Below are 14,420 nucleotides of genomic sequence, written 5' to 3' on the forward strand. Positions count from 1 at the left end.
ACGTCACTGGCCGCCATATCGCTCACGTCACACCAGAGGACACGGTGTTTATACAATATTGTGTTGTATTGTAAAATAGGACAGGTTCCAGATATAACTTCTGAATTCTTCGTAAGTATGATAAGTAAAATCAGTGTGGCAGGGATAAGAATCCTATCTAAACGTAGGTATTCTCGCTCGCTTTTCGCTGATGCTATGTGGTAAGTAACGCTAGAAGTCTAATCTCGCCGAATGCTATTCTCAGCCACCTCAGCCAAACAGAAACAAAAAAGGCCCATAGCTCGTGATTTTGACATAGGCGCACTGTTCTCCAAGTCGCAAGTTGAAGATGCAATGGACGACTCTCGTTACCTCCGACTATCACCACGATTTGTTCAGCTCCTTCGTGTTGATGCGAGAGCTCGAGTTCTAGTACACTTAGTTCCTGGGTGATATCTGCAACGACGTTCCCTCGCGGACGAGGATTGTACGATTCGGCTTGGATTTCTGCTCGCTTGGTGTCATCGCAAGGATTGTCCCAGTCTTGCTAGACTTCGTCATTGTCTCAGCTTTTATAGCACAATTTCTGGATCGTAACATAGCAAAGATGCCGATACTGCTGCCAAGACAATTCTGCCCCAACGCCTCTTGGAGGACGCGAAGAGGTGTATTGCTCCTTCTTGTCAGTTTCGTACTCTTGCGCTCTCGCATAATCACATCTCCCAAAGAGGCACTCGCTAGGTTGAAGGCCGTTGCCTCTAGGCCGCGAGTCAGCCAGGAAGAACTCGTTCGCGCACTGCAACAGTTGTACATTAAGGAGCCCGATGGCACTCAGACCTTACTCATACCACGCGAGGACGGAATCTCAATGGTGTGTATTCATCTAGCGTTCTTCCACAGTGATCATGAGGAGATTGCGTGTTTGTCACGTTTTAGATTGAATTTACTAGTTGCTATGTTGAAGATTACATTGGTAGATTTACTATTGTCGAGTCAGGAAAGATCAAAAGCAATCGTTTTATCCTTTCGTTTGTCCAAACGTGAATCCCGTCTCACATGTGCACCATATATGCTCGTTTCTGGCTTGTGCTAAACTAAACTTTGACGATGCTTACGAGTGTTTACCTGTAGATTCCTATCCGCCCTACTCCATCTTCACTGGTTTCCGCCAATGTCAAATATTTTCCTCCCGCTCCTGCAACCCACAGACCCAATCTCGATCGAACTTTCCTCCGTCAGCTGCAAGCCATTCTTCGCATCGCGATTCCGACCTGGCGCTCTAAAGAAACTGCAATCTTGCTCACTCACAGTTTCTTTCTCATTTTCCGCACTGTACTCAGCGTCGCTGTCGCACGGTTGGACGGACGCATTGTACGCGATCTTGTGAGCGCGGATGGGAAAGGTTTCATGAAAGGCCTAGGACTTTGGTTCGCGCTTGCTATACCAAGCACGTATACTAATACTATGGTATGTTCGAGTTACACGCTCAGTCGTGTGTGTGTCACTCAGCGCATTGACTCTAACGACTAGTTGCGACATTTTCAAGCGAAACTTTCGCTAAGACTTCGCACACGCTTGACACGGTACACAGATGATTTGTACTTATCCCCTGCACCAGACCTGCGGTATCACCGTGTCGCGCTTGAGGGAGGGCTGGAAGATGTAGATCAGTATATCACTTCTGATATTGCTGCATTCTGCGACTCGTTGTCGAGTATCTAGTATGCCAGATGAGCTTTCTCACCGACGGTCTACTCACGAAGGCCATTCATAGCGGAAATTTGCTCAAGCCTTCCTTAGATCTGCTTCTCTTCACCTCGCAGCTCTCGCGTACTCTTGGATTCCGCGGGACTATCTTACTTGGTGTCAACTATTATCTCACGGCGAAGATTCTACGCGCAGCGACGCCCGCCTTCGGTCGTCTGGCCGCAGTGGAGGCGCAGCTAGAGGGAGAATATCGCGCTGGAATGGGCAGAATAGATCGAGAGAGCGAAGAAATCGCGTACGTACAAGCGACGTCCCCGTTCCTGGACATACTCACTATTTATGTACAGGTTCTATGGCGGCGGGCTGAGAGAACGTAGCATTCTCCGTCGTGCATACTTGCGCCTCATTAGTCATATCAATTCAATATACAAAGTAAATGGTTGTACTTATTATGTATGGCGCCATGACGAATGTTTCTTGTCTGTCTCAGATTCGCATTGCATATGAATGGACGGAAGACTTCGTGATCAAATACCTCTGGAGCGCTGCAGGGTACTGTTTGATTGCAGTCCCCGTCCTGCTCACTCGGCGAAGAGACGTTGGGGTGCAAATTGGCCCGCCTCAGCACCGATCGAGAGTCAACGATGAGGTCGCAAATCGCACTGAGAGTAAGCTTCATTTATCTTTGTTGAAAGTACTTGGTTGGCTCATAAGGAACACTCTAATTCTTGCAGCATATATCTCCTCGCGCCGGCTGCTCCTCTCTCTTGCTGATGCTGGTGGTCGTGTCATGTACGCATATAAAGACTTACTCGAGCTCGCGGGACTCACGACACGACTCTACACTCTGCTTTCTACGTTGCACAACCTCCCGCCGCTTCCGACGAATATCGACGATCACTATGTGGACCGGATTGAGCTGAAGCATGTCGATGTCGGCATTCCTGGGACCGATGCCCTCGCGCTCACTACGCCATCATGGATACTTGTAAAAGATTTGTCGCTGGTGCTCCGGGAAGGGGAGCACCTAATGATCACAGGCAGTAATGGCGTTGGAAAGACGGCTGTTGCACGTGTGCTTGCAGGATTATGGGCGTCACAAGGTGGAGGAACTGTGCGGAGGCCTGCAGGGCGAGCGGGCGTATTTATCGTTCCCCAGCGAGCATATATGGTTACGGGAACGCTGCTCGATCAGTGAGTGATCACCCATTCTCATGATCCTAGCAGTGAGGTTGACGTATGACGGATGTAGGGTCATCTATCCCCACGCGTTCCCTGAGTTCATAGAATCTGGGAAGACAGAGAAGGATTTGATGGATATACTTGCGGCTGCTAACTTGGCATATTTGCCCGCACGAGAAGGAGGATGGAGCACACGAAAGGAGTGGAGAGACGTTCTGAGTGGGGGAGAGAAACAGCGGGTATGTGTCTTTGCCGGCGCATATTATTGTTTATCTCATCCGCTGTAGATGGGCTTGGCGCGAGCGTTCTACCACCGGCCAAAGTTTGCGATATTAGATGGTACGTTCAAGTCTGCGTGTTATGCATGATAATATATCGATCATGATGTGTTGTAGAATGTACAAGTGCCGTCTCTAGCGACGTCGAAGGCCGAATGTACGAACATGCTAAGTCGCTGGGAATCACGCTTATTACGATTTCCCTGCGGTATGCACCCCTCGTATTGTATCAAATGTAATGGTAGCTGACTGATTTTAGACCGTCACTAATGCGATACCATACCCAGCTCCTCACTCTGGCTGGAGACGGCACGGGGAAATGGACACTTTCCCGTATCGGCTCCGCAGAGGAGCGCATGGGGATCGACCGGGAAATCATCACATTAGAGAATAAGTTAGCGGAAGTTGAGCAGTGGGAGAGAAGGGTGCAGGAGTTAAACCATATGCTGTCGGCACAGATTCAGTAGGACGCTGGGATTTGGAATGAACATGTTGCAGTTAGTCGCCAGGTCTCCTAGCCATATCATCGGTGGGACCAACGACCACGTGCATGCGCAAGACTTGAGCTGGCTCGACGACGACAATCTCAGCCTTCTGGGATTACAAACTTGTCGAAAAAGTCATTTGTCTCAACAGTCAGGAGTCTTGGTGTAAACACATGCCAGTGAAGCGGTGGCTGCCAGGGCATAAGGATTATGTTTTGGACCGTACTGCACCCCTTCGATGTACACAGCGACTGGCAAGCACCATTCACAAGCTAGCTATGGCCATGACAGGTGAATCGGTAACGTCCGAGTCGGGGCGGACTGTCCGCCCCACAGTCCAGACTTGCTTCGGTATGACCTTCTGCTACGCTACGCCACATGTAGGATTTTTGATTTGAATGCCAACATTGGGATAGTACGATGTCCTGAAGATACCAGGGTTAGTATGCTCAACTGCGCAAAGCCTCAATGCAGCTCGATCTGCACTCTATGTTTTATGGAGTAAGAATAACACCTATAAATGCGAATTATACAATTTCTGGTTCGGTAAACGTACACGTACATTAACAAAATGACAAAGGTCCAACCTGCTGGCCTGAGATGGTATCAATTACTATACTACATCTTGTCACAGTGGGGGATACATGGCATTAGCATGGAGAGACCAAGTCGGGTCCAATACTAGATCGTGACAGTATGTCCGGTGACAGTCGGCTCTTGGTGTAAGCCAGATCCGGGGATCGTATTGGAGATACCACGAAGGGTGAAAAAGGAGATGGTGGCCAGCCATTGTATTCTCGATCGCTGAAGGTATGGTATGTCGTAGCAGAGCCGCTTTTCATGGAATTGTCTTCCAGAACTGCCTTCTTGTAAAAATCCAGCTTGGATGCGGATCGAGGCCGGGTTGAGATTTCAGCTTTCTCTGATTTCTCTGAAAAGACCACGCTAGTGATCACGTCGTTCAAGGACTCGTGGGGAAGGTCTTTGCGATTTACTGCTCTTGTCGTGATCAAGATCGGAGGAATTGCCTGTGCGGATTAATGGCTTAATTATGTAGAAATTCGATATCGTGGCGCTGACCTGTATCTGGCCCAGAAATGGTAGGGTTGTAGCTTGTGCTGGGCCATTATTGACCGCAAGCATTATGATTGTCACTAAAGAAATTATTGCGTATAACGATGCTGATTCCACTAGAACGCCGACAACGTCTACCAGAAGTGAGGAGCGATAGACGATGCGAAGAATCCGGCCGACAATCATTGCTGTCAAGATAATATTGAGTGCAAGAGATAACGAAAGGCATGCGAAGACGGCTCCAGTCGGTGTATGCGTCCATATGTTTGTGATCAAGGATGCGAAAGACGTCGTGAAACAGCATCCGAGGACTAGCATAGAGAATCGATGAGATATTCGTTGAAGATTGAATCGTACGTACCGACCATTGCAAGGAAGCTTCCGACGGCCCCCCATCGGAGTATCCGGATGTCTTGGAAAATGATGCAGAACCTATACAACTGTATCTCATTCAGGCATCCCTTATATGAGCGCTGCACGGCGAGCGTACCAGCAAGCCATCGGATGTCCAGCTCAATAATAGGTATCTGCGACAAATACAGACTCAGGGATACGACCGGAAAGCAAAAAGGCGTTGGGCTCACAACGCTGTTAACGCGAGACTCATGGAACTATGGTCGTGCTCCTCGAGGTATGCTATTGGATCGCCGACATGTTCGTGGTTCCCGAAGAACACAATCATATCCCACGTCAAGTACAAAGCCATCGTGATCGTCGCCAGTGTCAGGAGGGAGCAAATGTATGCGAACATTTTCCAGTTCAGATGCTTTGTACGAGGCGGGCGGAAATAACACCTTGTAGTTTCAATAAACAAGCAGATATGAACCCCTAGAAAGATCGTTCAGCTATGTGCTGTGTATATCGAGTGAGCACGTACCATAGACCGCCGCCGACATCGTTAAGCCAAGGACGTTGGACCTGTGAATATCAAGTGTCGAGCTGGAGATGAACGGGACAGCGCAAGACATGATTGTTCTCAGTGGTAGAGATGCGATGGGATACATATATGTTCACTCCCGGTGGTACCCTACTGTACCTATGCTGGCCTGGCATAGAAAGCCTCATGTCTTCCGGAATCCTGTCGATCTGAGGCCATCATAATGCGTCAGGTAGTGTACAATTTCACGTATGAGATAGAATGCGCTGAAACTGATAACTGTGGTATTCGCCCTTGTCACAAAGAAAGCTGTGAAGGATCGGAGATATGCGTAACCACGCGGGTATCTGGTATGTGAAATGCGAGGACACCTAGGCGCCGAGGTCCACTCATAATTAGGGGGGACCGAATCGCACACACGCAGGCGCGAGGATACCGGAGCATTGAGGATTGTGAGGAAGGCGAGAATTCATTGTTCTATGCTCATTGAGCATTCAAAACGTAAATTCATGCTCTATTGTGCATGGGCAAGGTCGTCTACTACATCAAAGATGCGGTCCAACCACATGTCTAATATGCCAAATTGCGTAGCAGATTCATCGCCATGCGCCGAATTTGCCTCCTTAGACATATCTGACATAGGAATCAGCTACAGCACCACAATAAATGACGTTCCGTACCATTACTCCAAATCGTTATTCGAGACCGAAGCGGATCTAGAAGCGAGACTCTCACATTCCGTAAGTTGTCCTGGTCTCTAATACCCGTCTACCGCGTGGTCAGACAACGCGTCATATTACGAGTATCCGTAATCCGAGCTTACCCTATTACGCACATCTTTCATCAGAAGAACATAGTACAAAGCCAGACATTCAACCAGTCTCAATGGTTCTGGAGAATCCAAGAAATCATCTGCTGAGATCGCCTTGGTGAATAAATCAGGAGGATCCGGCCGTAGTATGATCTGGGCGAATGTGTGTAGGAAAATGGGCGATGCAAACACATTCTGTTTAGACTGGGCGCTGTCTGGAGGTGCTGCAAGTGCCTCAAGCACCGCCTCCCTGAGTAACCCAACCAGAGCGATACGCATTTGGGGCGAAGAGTCGGCATCAGTGAGAAGCTCTTGAAGAAGCTGCAGCCGAAACATAGATGGAGCTAGAGTAAGGACAGAGGAAAGGAGGCGATAGAGTTGGTGACGTGTCGACGGATCCGGGTGCACACCAGCCACCAAAGGGAGTAGATGCGCAAGAGGGACAAGTAGATCCAGCGAGAGTTCTGAGCGCGGTGAATGTGATTTTAGAGGAACAATGGTCCGTATCAACACAGAGATGACCTCGTCGAGGATCTTGTTCGATCGGATGCACATGATAATAATGGGAAAGAAAACGGTGAGAATAGGGACGGAGAATTTGTACGAAGGCGCGTGCGCAAGAAGGATGAAAGAGCCCAATGATGGATTCCGTTCACAAGTGTCGATTGTCAGATCCAGCAAATGGCCAGCTTTCTGCAAGTGTACTCAAATAACTAAAATTTTACGGAATCTATAGGAAAAAACTGACCCAAACATCGTGAACAACATCTTCATTCCTCGAGGAATGGTCTTGTCCGGGAGAAGATATCACAAGCCTTGAAAAATTCTCTTTGAACGCAGCTTGCGCGAGGTTCGCCTCGATATGTATAGCGCATGCTTCTAGAGCAGCGCCCAGAAACGTGGTCAAGATAATCTGACAGACGTTATTCGCGCACTTATTCGCGGCATGTAATCAGAGACATACAGTTATCGTTGATTTTTCATCTCCATCGAACGCGGGGTCAGACTTTGCCCACCCATATGCAGATGTTACGAGGGCGGATGCTGCAGTGAGAATGGCTCGATTTTCCACCGCGTTGCCAGTGGGTGCCCGAGACATAATGGACTGTAGCTCAGAGAACAGGGGTCGAACAACTTCACTCGGGGATTTCTTTCGCTTCGGTAAGCGAGGAATCGCTACAGTTCATCAAAACTACGCTGTTGCCGGTGGAAGGCTGACTCACATTGGTTGAATATTTGGATGAGCCGACAGATCTGCTGAGGAAATGAGAGGGTACCACCTTCGGCATCGGCATCGGCATCGTCATCTATATCCAGGACGCGGTTTATGTTTTCAAGAACTTCCATTGCTGCCATTATCACTTCCTTCGCGCTACACGCTCGGTTCATCAGAGAAATAATCTCCTCGGAACCTAATCTAGGGCAGGGTATAAGGAGAGGAAGTAGTGTCAATGGTTCCTGTATTGGGTTAACGAGTTGCTGCGATACTTGCAAACCTAATACACACGAGATATGTGGCGGCATCAGCATTCTCCACCGCACGGACTATCTGCTCTAGGGTGCATGTTGATTCGCTGTCACGCACGGCAGATGTTATGAGCGCGATGAGCGCAATACTGATATCCTGAAGGCTGCTGTTATGAGCATATTCGGGTGCGGCGCCACCATTGATACCTACTACGTCCATATGCTCATCAGACAGACGTAGCTCTTCCCGGAGATTGTTCCTAATGTGTTGAGTCGTCATGCGTACACTGACCCGGAGTAAAAATGAAAGCTCAACGAAGTCGGAGATGTGGATAGAGTAAATAAAAGGCGAGTCCCAGTCGACCCTTGGCAATTATGACCTCGTGACCATTACTTTTATGATAGGGCGGACCAGGGCGGATCGGGCCACTGGGGGCAGACTGCGCATATCAGTTTCCTCAAGAATCTGACATACATATATATTTCCGACGTGGATCCGACCATGGTGAACTTACTGTAAGGGTAAACCAGTATGTATAGGAGAGCCCCGCCGTAATAGCCTTTTAAAAAGACTTATTCAATCTATAACAATAACAACGGAAGGGTACGTGCTCTAGAATAACTTTAGCAATAAAATGAATGTCCATTATCGTACGGTAGAAGTACTGGGTATACGATAGAAGTACGATCTGTGAGTTCGAATCGAGGAACAGCACAAAGTAACGTCATACAGTAGGGAACAAATCGAAGCAGGCTGTAAGGTAATGGTTGAAGCAGGAGCGGATAAAACATTCATCGATAAGGAAAGTATGGTAAAGAAAGTTATGGTAAGTGTTTACTAGAATCATTGAAAGGCACCGGCATTGGTTGGATCAACGGAGCGAACAAGTTAGTTTTCGGAGAGTACGCGGCCTCTGTGGTCAAGACCGAATACTAGCAGAGGGTATCATCAAGTACATAAACACCCAGAACGAGAGACAGAAACGTACAATTGGCCAGTTCGCGGACACTCAAGCCTGAAAAGTGATGTAGTGAGAAGGCGGTATCGGAACCAGTAGAAAATATCCACTTACGTCCAATCTTCTTCCCGGTACCCTCGCCGAGACTGCCGTCAGCTAAGTTCTTCTTTCGCTCTTGTAGTGCTAACACACGGTCTTCGACGGTGTCCGCTATAACCAACCGATGCACGAAGACTTGGCGGGTTTGGCCAAGACGGTGCACACGATCGAAGGCTTGGCTTTCAACAGCCTCACTCCACCCAAGATCGAGCGAGATCACGCCTGGAAACATGTATGGAGGGTATGAGCACAGACAAGCACGAAGGCAAAGAATGACGAACGATTAGCACGCGTAAGGTTGAGTCCTACGCCACCGCACTTCAAGCTATCGGTTTCCGTGATAAGACAGAATCGGAAATAAAGCAAATTGGACTAAATACCTCATGAGCATTATGGTTGCCTTGTCCCTGGACATGAATACGCGAACAGCCTGGTCACGTTTCTTACGATTCATGTCGCCCTGATACCTGGTCCAGGGATGAGGCTAAATCTAGACAACTAAGCATGCGACTTACTTGACATGCAAGAATCCATTCTCAGTCAAGTAGTCGGAGACGAGTTGCAGGCACTGTGTCCATTGGGAGATCACCAGAGTCTAGAGAACTCTTATCAGTGTTTTCTCGTCACAACATGGCGCGTCTGCAGTTTTTACCTTTTCGTCGGAATGTGTCTCCGCCCATAAACGCAGGTTCTCCATCATATGCTGTAAATGGCAAATAAGGACGCAACAAAATCATTAAGGATCTGTCAGCTCACTTTCATCTTGGTGGATGGCAGGAATTTCGGCATCAATTTAATCTGCTCAGGGGGAGCATCAACATCCGGCTTTGCACCACAGATCACGTCGGGATCGATATCATCGTCGTCGTCGTCTGAGATGACGATAGCACGACGCTTGCTCAGGCGTTGTTTAAGAGCGCGCCGAGTATCCTTCTCTTCTTCGTCCTCGTCGCTTTGGACGATAAAGTCGCTCATGTCGCCATCGTCACCTTCGTCACCTTCGTCATCCGAGTCCATGAAATGCCTCTGCCGCAGCTTTCTCTTCCGTAGGATCCTTCCAAGCTTAGGGCGAGCCTCTTCTGTAACATCATCCAGCGTATCTAAAACATTGGTTGCCTCGCGAGCCTCACTACCTTTTTCCACATCGCCAGTGTCGTCATCATTCGGGTCAAAGGCACTGCGCGAGAATAATTTCTGTTTCGAGATGGTACCACGACACGATGGACAGGATCGCTCGTCAGATTTGTACTTCACTTGTTCGTCAGCGCTCTCCGCAGCCTCGTTGTCGAAAACTTGATCTAGTAGACAGTGTGAGTGGCCTGTAGAGACTTGAGATATGATATACGTACAAATACAATCTCTACAGAACACATGGCAACAGGCTGTGACGACTGCGTCCGTAAAAGCATCGTAACAGATGGGGCATTCTTCGTCCTCCACAGTTGCATCGGCGGACTGACCAAACGAAGGTAAGTAGATTACATATACTTACGACTTCTACGATAGATTTACATACATGCTTCTCGGCTTCCATACGCTGTGCCATAATCTGCGCCATCTTATCCTGCATTTTCTGCACAAACTCTGGCGAAACTAGTTGAACAGCACGACTGAGCTCATAACGTTTGTCGTGCTTGCGATCGTTGAGGTCAGTAGCAGAGATGAATGCCGACCCTCCTTCTTGAATCAAAGACGGATGGGAGCAAACTTGACGTAGTCTCAGCAATAGCACCAGGACTGGAGACAGAAACACAAATGAGCGTTAGCCAAACGTCGTACATTGCAACATACTCACCCTGATGGTAATTTCTAACAACATATCAGTTGACGAGCGCTTACAGCATATCCTACTTACTTGAGCACGGTGCCAGCCCTCAGGTACCTGTTGAATATAGCTTGAGACTTTTGCTCGACCTGGAGACTATGTAAGTGCAAAATGAGCAGACGATACCAATGCACTCGCCATCTTGTAAATGTCTCTCTCTTCAAGGGAGAACTCTAGTTTCGCGAGGATCGTCTCCTTAACTGGAAGTTCAATCAGTCGCTTTCCGTCTAGCATCTGATCAAAAGATGCGTGAGCGAATATATGGAAAGAGGCCTTTTGCCTCACCGAGTCTTTCTTCCTGCGCAGTAACATCGATGAGAAAATCGCCTGCAGACGTGTCGTGGCTAGGACAGCTGATCGAAATGTTTTAGTAATTACTGTGATTTTAAGGCAGGTATCCTCACGATTCTTCTTCTCTAATTTAGATATATGACCATTGAACTCGGTCCAATCATACCAAGGGCGAGTTTGCAAGTAGCGGAACAATCCGTACGCATCGGACAGGGAATTAATGATAGGAGTCCTGGCGAGAAAACCACTGTCAGCATGAGAATCGACTAGTAAGACTAGCCATTCTTACCCAGTCAGGCACCATCTATAAGTCGAGTGTAACTTTGTGACGGCTCGAGAGACCCCTAGTATTTGGTGAGTCAGTGCTCAGCTAACCAAAATTGGGACATACTTGTGCGCCTATTCCGGATGTTTTGTGCTTCATCGAGTATGACTCTGTACCACTGCAAGTCTTGTCAAGATACAATGATAGAGGGAGCATATAAACTACTGACGTCTATGTCGAACAATAGCCCCACTGGTAGCTGATAGATAAATGAATGGTACACGCCATGAAACAATGACTACGAACGCTGCTGAGTCTTTTTCTTCGACGTTTTCCTGTCATCCTCGGAGTTACTTTCAATAAAGTCATCGAGCTTGCGTTTCCTCTTTGCTTTCTGCTTTGCCTTCCTCTCTTCCGCTTCCTCGTCAGGCCATTCTAAAGCAAGTGTCTGATCACATGTAGATTTTAGTTATATAAGCGGACAGCCACATATGCATCTCCCTTACTTGAAAGGTAGTCAGCACTACATCGTACTTCATCAGCTCCTTCTTCTTCTTTGGTTTCCCGGGACCTGTGGAAGATTGAGGCTAACGTATGCGAAAGAAGCTCGATGGGACAACGAACCATGATATATCAAACACTTGACGTCACAGTTCGTCTTCGTCTCAATTTCTAGCTGCCATTGGTCCAGAAGAGCCACTGGCGCGACAATCAAGTTTGTCTTGCACAGCGGGTCGTCGGATTGGTTGCGAACCATGACAGCAATCCTAGTGGACATTAATTAAAAACAACCTATGGATACAACACTATAACGTACATCTGAACGGTCTGTACCGCAGCAACACCGATTAGCAGACTATTTATCCGATCGACGAGACACATACCTTTCCAAGACCCATTTCGTCGCTCAAACAACCACCCTTATGTACACTCTTCTCTTTGTCAAGCATCCAAGCGACACCTATAGCTTGATGAGGCATCAATGCCACTTCCATCCCGTCAAGAGGTCGGTACAATCCATCGAGACCAAGAGCATCGAGCGCCTTGTCAACTCTAGCGTTCCCATCGAATTGTTCGGCATTTCCAGCAGCAATCAAAAACTTATCGATACTGCGCAACACAATTTAGTCTATATATGCGCCATTAACAAGACTGAGAATTCTTACTCATCAGCACGAGCTACTGGACCTGCAAAGCTGTCCCGTCCGCGTCCGTAGAAATTTCCGTCTTCATCGAAGCGATCATCGCCTCGTACGAACGAGCCAGAAATATCAAGCGCATAATCCGAGCTCCCATCTGCCCCTACGTGTACTGGAGAACTCGAGCTCTCAGCCTGAAAAGCGTCCGCAAGCATACCAGGAGAGACGTGGTCCCTGGATCCAGATATCGTAGTCTGCAGTGCCGTAGACGGTGTCATAGAATTGTATCCCTGCTTCAGGTCTCGTAGTTCTCTGAGCTGTCGCTGATACTGGACGATTTGCACGAAGTCTGCGTCTGTCTTGGAACGTTTTTGCTTTGCCTTGGCGAGGGTATTTTCTAAACGGTCCATTTGGGTGTGGACCTCTGCGAGCCTCGCGCGCGTATCTGTGGCGGTGGAAGTGGAAGTGGCCGCATCAGATGTGGTCAAACCTAATGACTCCGTGTTCCGATTGGCCACAGAAAGTGGTTTCTTCGTAGTCTCCGTCTTCAATTTTTTGGACGACAGGATATCCATGTCAGTATCATCCTGAACAGTATAATTACGCTTGCGTGAGCCTGTGGTGTTTGGATATTCCGCTTTCATAGTTGATTTACGGGAGCTTGGAGCAGCAGAAACGCTACGGTGGCGGTGGCGCGGAGTCGAAATGGGCGTGGTTGCCGTACTTCCGGATGCCGACGACGACTGTGACACGCGCAAGTCGAGCATATGCAATAGTTTTGATTTGGAAGGTGTCGAGACGCTGTCGCCGAATGCCTGGGCGCATCAGCACTTCTCATTGATAGGGGGTAACGACTCGGGACGCTTACAGAGTCGGTACCTGACGCGTCCTTGGTGCACGCGTGAGATTGGCGCGAACCCATTACTTCAAGTTCTATTAGGGCAGCAAGAAAAACGAGTATTCAGAAGAAAATAATCTGATCAATGAACGTGAGTGGCAGACTATACAAACGTTTGAAGGAGTGACTCGAATTCTTGTCCGAGCACGCGTATAACCGAAAGACCGCGTTATTTGTCTATGTTTGGATCGCGACGCATCAACTCCTCGAAACGGTCATAGCGGGTGGCCACAGGTGGCCACGTTAATATCCGACCCGCCGCGAAGCACTGCCTCTTGAGTCTTCTGAGCCGGCACGCCCAACCCACGCCTGAGAAACACCCTCGAATTGTAATGCCTTCTGTTCTTCCTAGAGCTTTTACTGCACAACATGCTACCATGTAAGGTTTTGCCTAGTCATGCTGAAATCTGGACCGCATTGCCACGTTGAGCAGCCAGTAAAGCACAGCTTGAGTGGAGGAGTTCCCGAACTTCAGATGCACTTTGGGGAATAGTCACTATCATGGTTCAACTAGAGGAGCATTAGCAACACTACTCGGTGATGTATCTCTGATTGGTATACCTGCTGGTGAAAGTAGTTCTCATCTGATGCTTACCACAGCAGTGAGGATATACGTGGTGCACATCTTACCGCAGACCATCAAATAGGTTTTTACATCGACTCCTCCCTGTCAAAAAAGCCCGCTGAGTAGATGATGAGAAACAAGTGTGAACTCCAGCAACAATCAATCGCACTTAGAGCTCACAATCCGCAAATGATGTCCACCTTTCGATGCCTCAACCCCTACTCAGTATCTACCATCCATTGCGCCGCTATTGACGACAAGTGCCCAGAATGTGCCTTCGCATCATCTGAATAGACGCCTAAGCTGCTAAAAGCACTGAGCAGACTTAATCCGCCAGTAGAGAGCAGTGGAATCTCATCAACTGACAATGGGCTTGCGCTCGCTGCGATAACGGTCCAGGCTGCGTCCGAATCGCGTTGACAACTGTGAGATTGTCGCGAGAGATTGAAAGGCAATGACTGGTGACTTCTTACCGGCGTTTACGGGGCGCTACCACAGGTAGCAGGGTACGGTTTGTGC

The 14,420-nt window shown here is 48.4% G+C and overlaps 4 protein-coding genes across 4 annotated transcripts; 1 reads left to right on the forward strand and 3 right to left on the reverse strand.

The window, feature by feature from the left end:
* Positions 1-586: 586 nt before the first annotated feature.
* Positions 587-3,613, forward strand: FIBRA_02815 (uncharacterized protein; the record flags this gene model as incomplete). Its single annotated transcript, XM_012324666.1, has 11 exons — positions 587-850; positions 1,111-1,446; positions 1,510-1,700; positions 1,754-1,981; positions 2,034-2,118; positions 2,177-2,354; positions 2,421-2,880; positions 2,939-3,107; positions 3,156-3,207; positions 3,264-3,354; positions 3,406-3,613. 11 exons carry the CDS (start codon positions 587-589, stop codon positions 3,611-3,613), a joined length of 2,262 nt encoding a protein of 753 aa, XP_012180056.1.
* Positions 3,614-4,281: 668 nt separating this feature from the next.
* FIBRA_02816 (uncharacterized protein) lies at positions 4,282-5,673 on the reverse strand (the record flags this gene model as incomplete). Its single annotated transcript, XM_012324667.1, has 6 exons — positions 4,282-4,659; positions 4,712-5,016; positions 5,067-5,145; positions 5,196-5,232; positions 5,290-5,533; positions 5,583-5,673. 6 exons carry the CDS (start codon positions 5,671-5,673, stop codon positions 4,282-4,284), a joined length of 1,134 nt encoding a protein of 377 aa, XP_012180057.1.
* Positions 5,674-6,096: 423 nt separating this feature from the next.
* On the reverse strand, positions 6,097-8,140 carry FIBRA_02817 (uncharacterized protein; the record flags this gene model as incomplete). The annotated part of the gene is made up of 8 exons (XM_012324668.1): positions 6,097-6,215; positions 6,263-6,350; positions 6,406-7,086; positions 7,142-7,306; positions 7,358-7,569; positions 7,617-7,851; positions 7,901-8,017; positions 8,072-8,140. 8 exons carry the CDS (start codon positions 8,138-8,140, stop codon positions 6,097-6,099), a joined length of 1,686 nt encoding a protein of 561 aa, XP_012180058.1.
* Positions 8,141-8,749: 609 nt separating this feature from the next.
* On the reverse strand, positions 8,750-13,360 carry FIBRA_02818 (uncharacterized protein; the record flags this gene model as incomplete). Its single annotated transcript, XM_012324669.1, has 25 exons — positions 8,750-8,793; positions 8,850-8,876; positions 8,934-9,140; positions 9,200-9,243; positions 9,299-9,385; positions 9,434-9,513; positions 9,571-9,621; positions 9,675-10,216; positions 10,268-10,373; positions 10,435-10,655; positions 10,714-10,727; positions 10,774-10,832; positions 10,870-10,977; positions 11,029-11,096; positions 11,148-11,266; positions 11,324-11,378; positions 11,426-11,477; positions 11,529-11,551; positions 11,606-11,747; positions 11,806-11,870; positions 11,924-12,066; positions 12,117-12,127; positions 12,184-12,409; positions 12,466-13,253; positions 13,307-13,360. 25 exons carry the CDS (start codon positions 13,358-13,360, stop codon positions 8,750-8,752), a joined length of 3,336 nt encoding a protein of 1,111 aa, XP_012180059.1.
* Between the last annotated feature and the right edge of the window lie 1,060 nt (positions 13,361-14,420).

The sequence above is a fragment of the Fibroporia radiculosa genome (assembly GCF_000313525.1).
Source record: "Fibroporia radiculosa TFFH 294 genomic supercontigs, scaffold1430, whole genome shotgun sequence".
Classification (NCBI taxonomy): domain Eukaryota; kingdom Fungi; phylum Basidiomycota; class Agaricomycetes; order Polyporales; family Fibroporiaceae; genus Fibroporia; species Fibroporia radiculosa.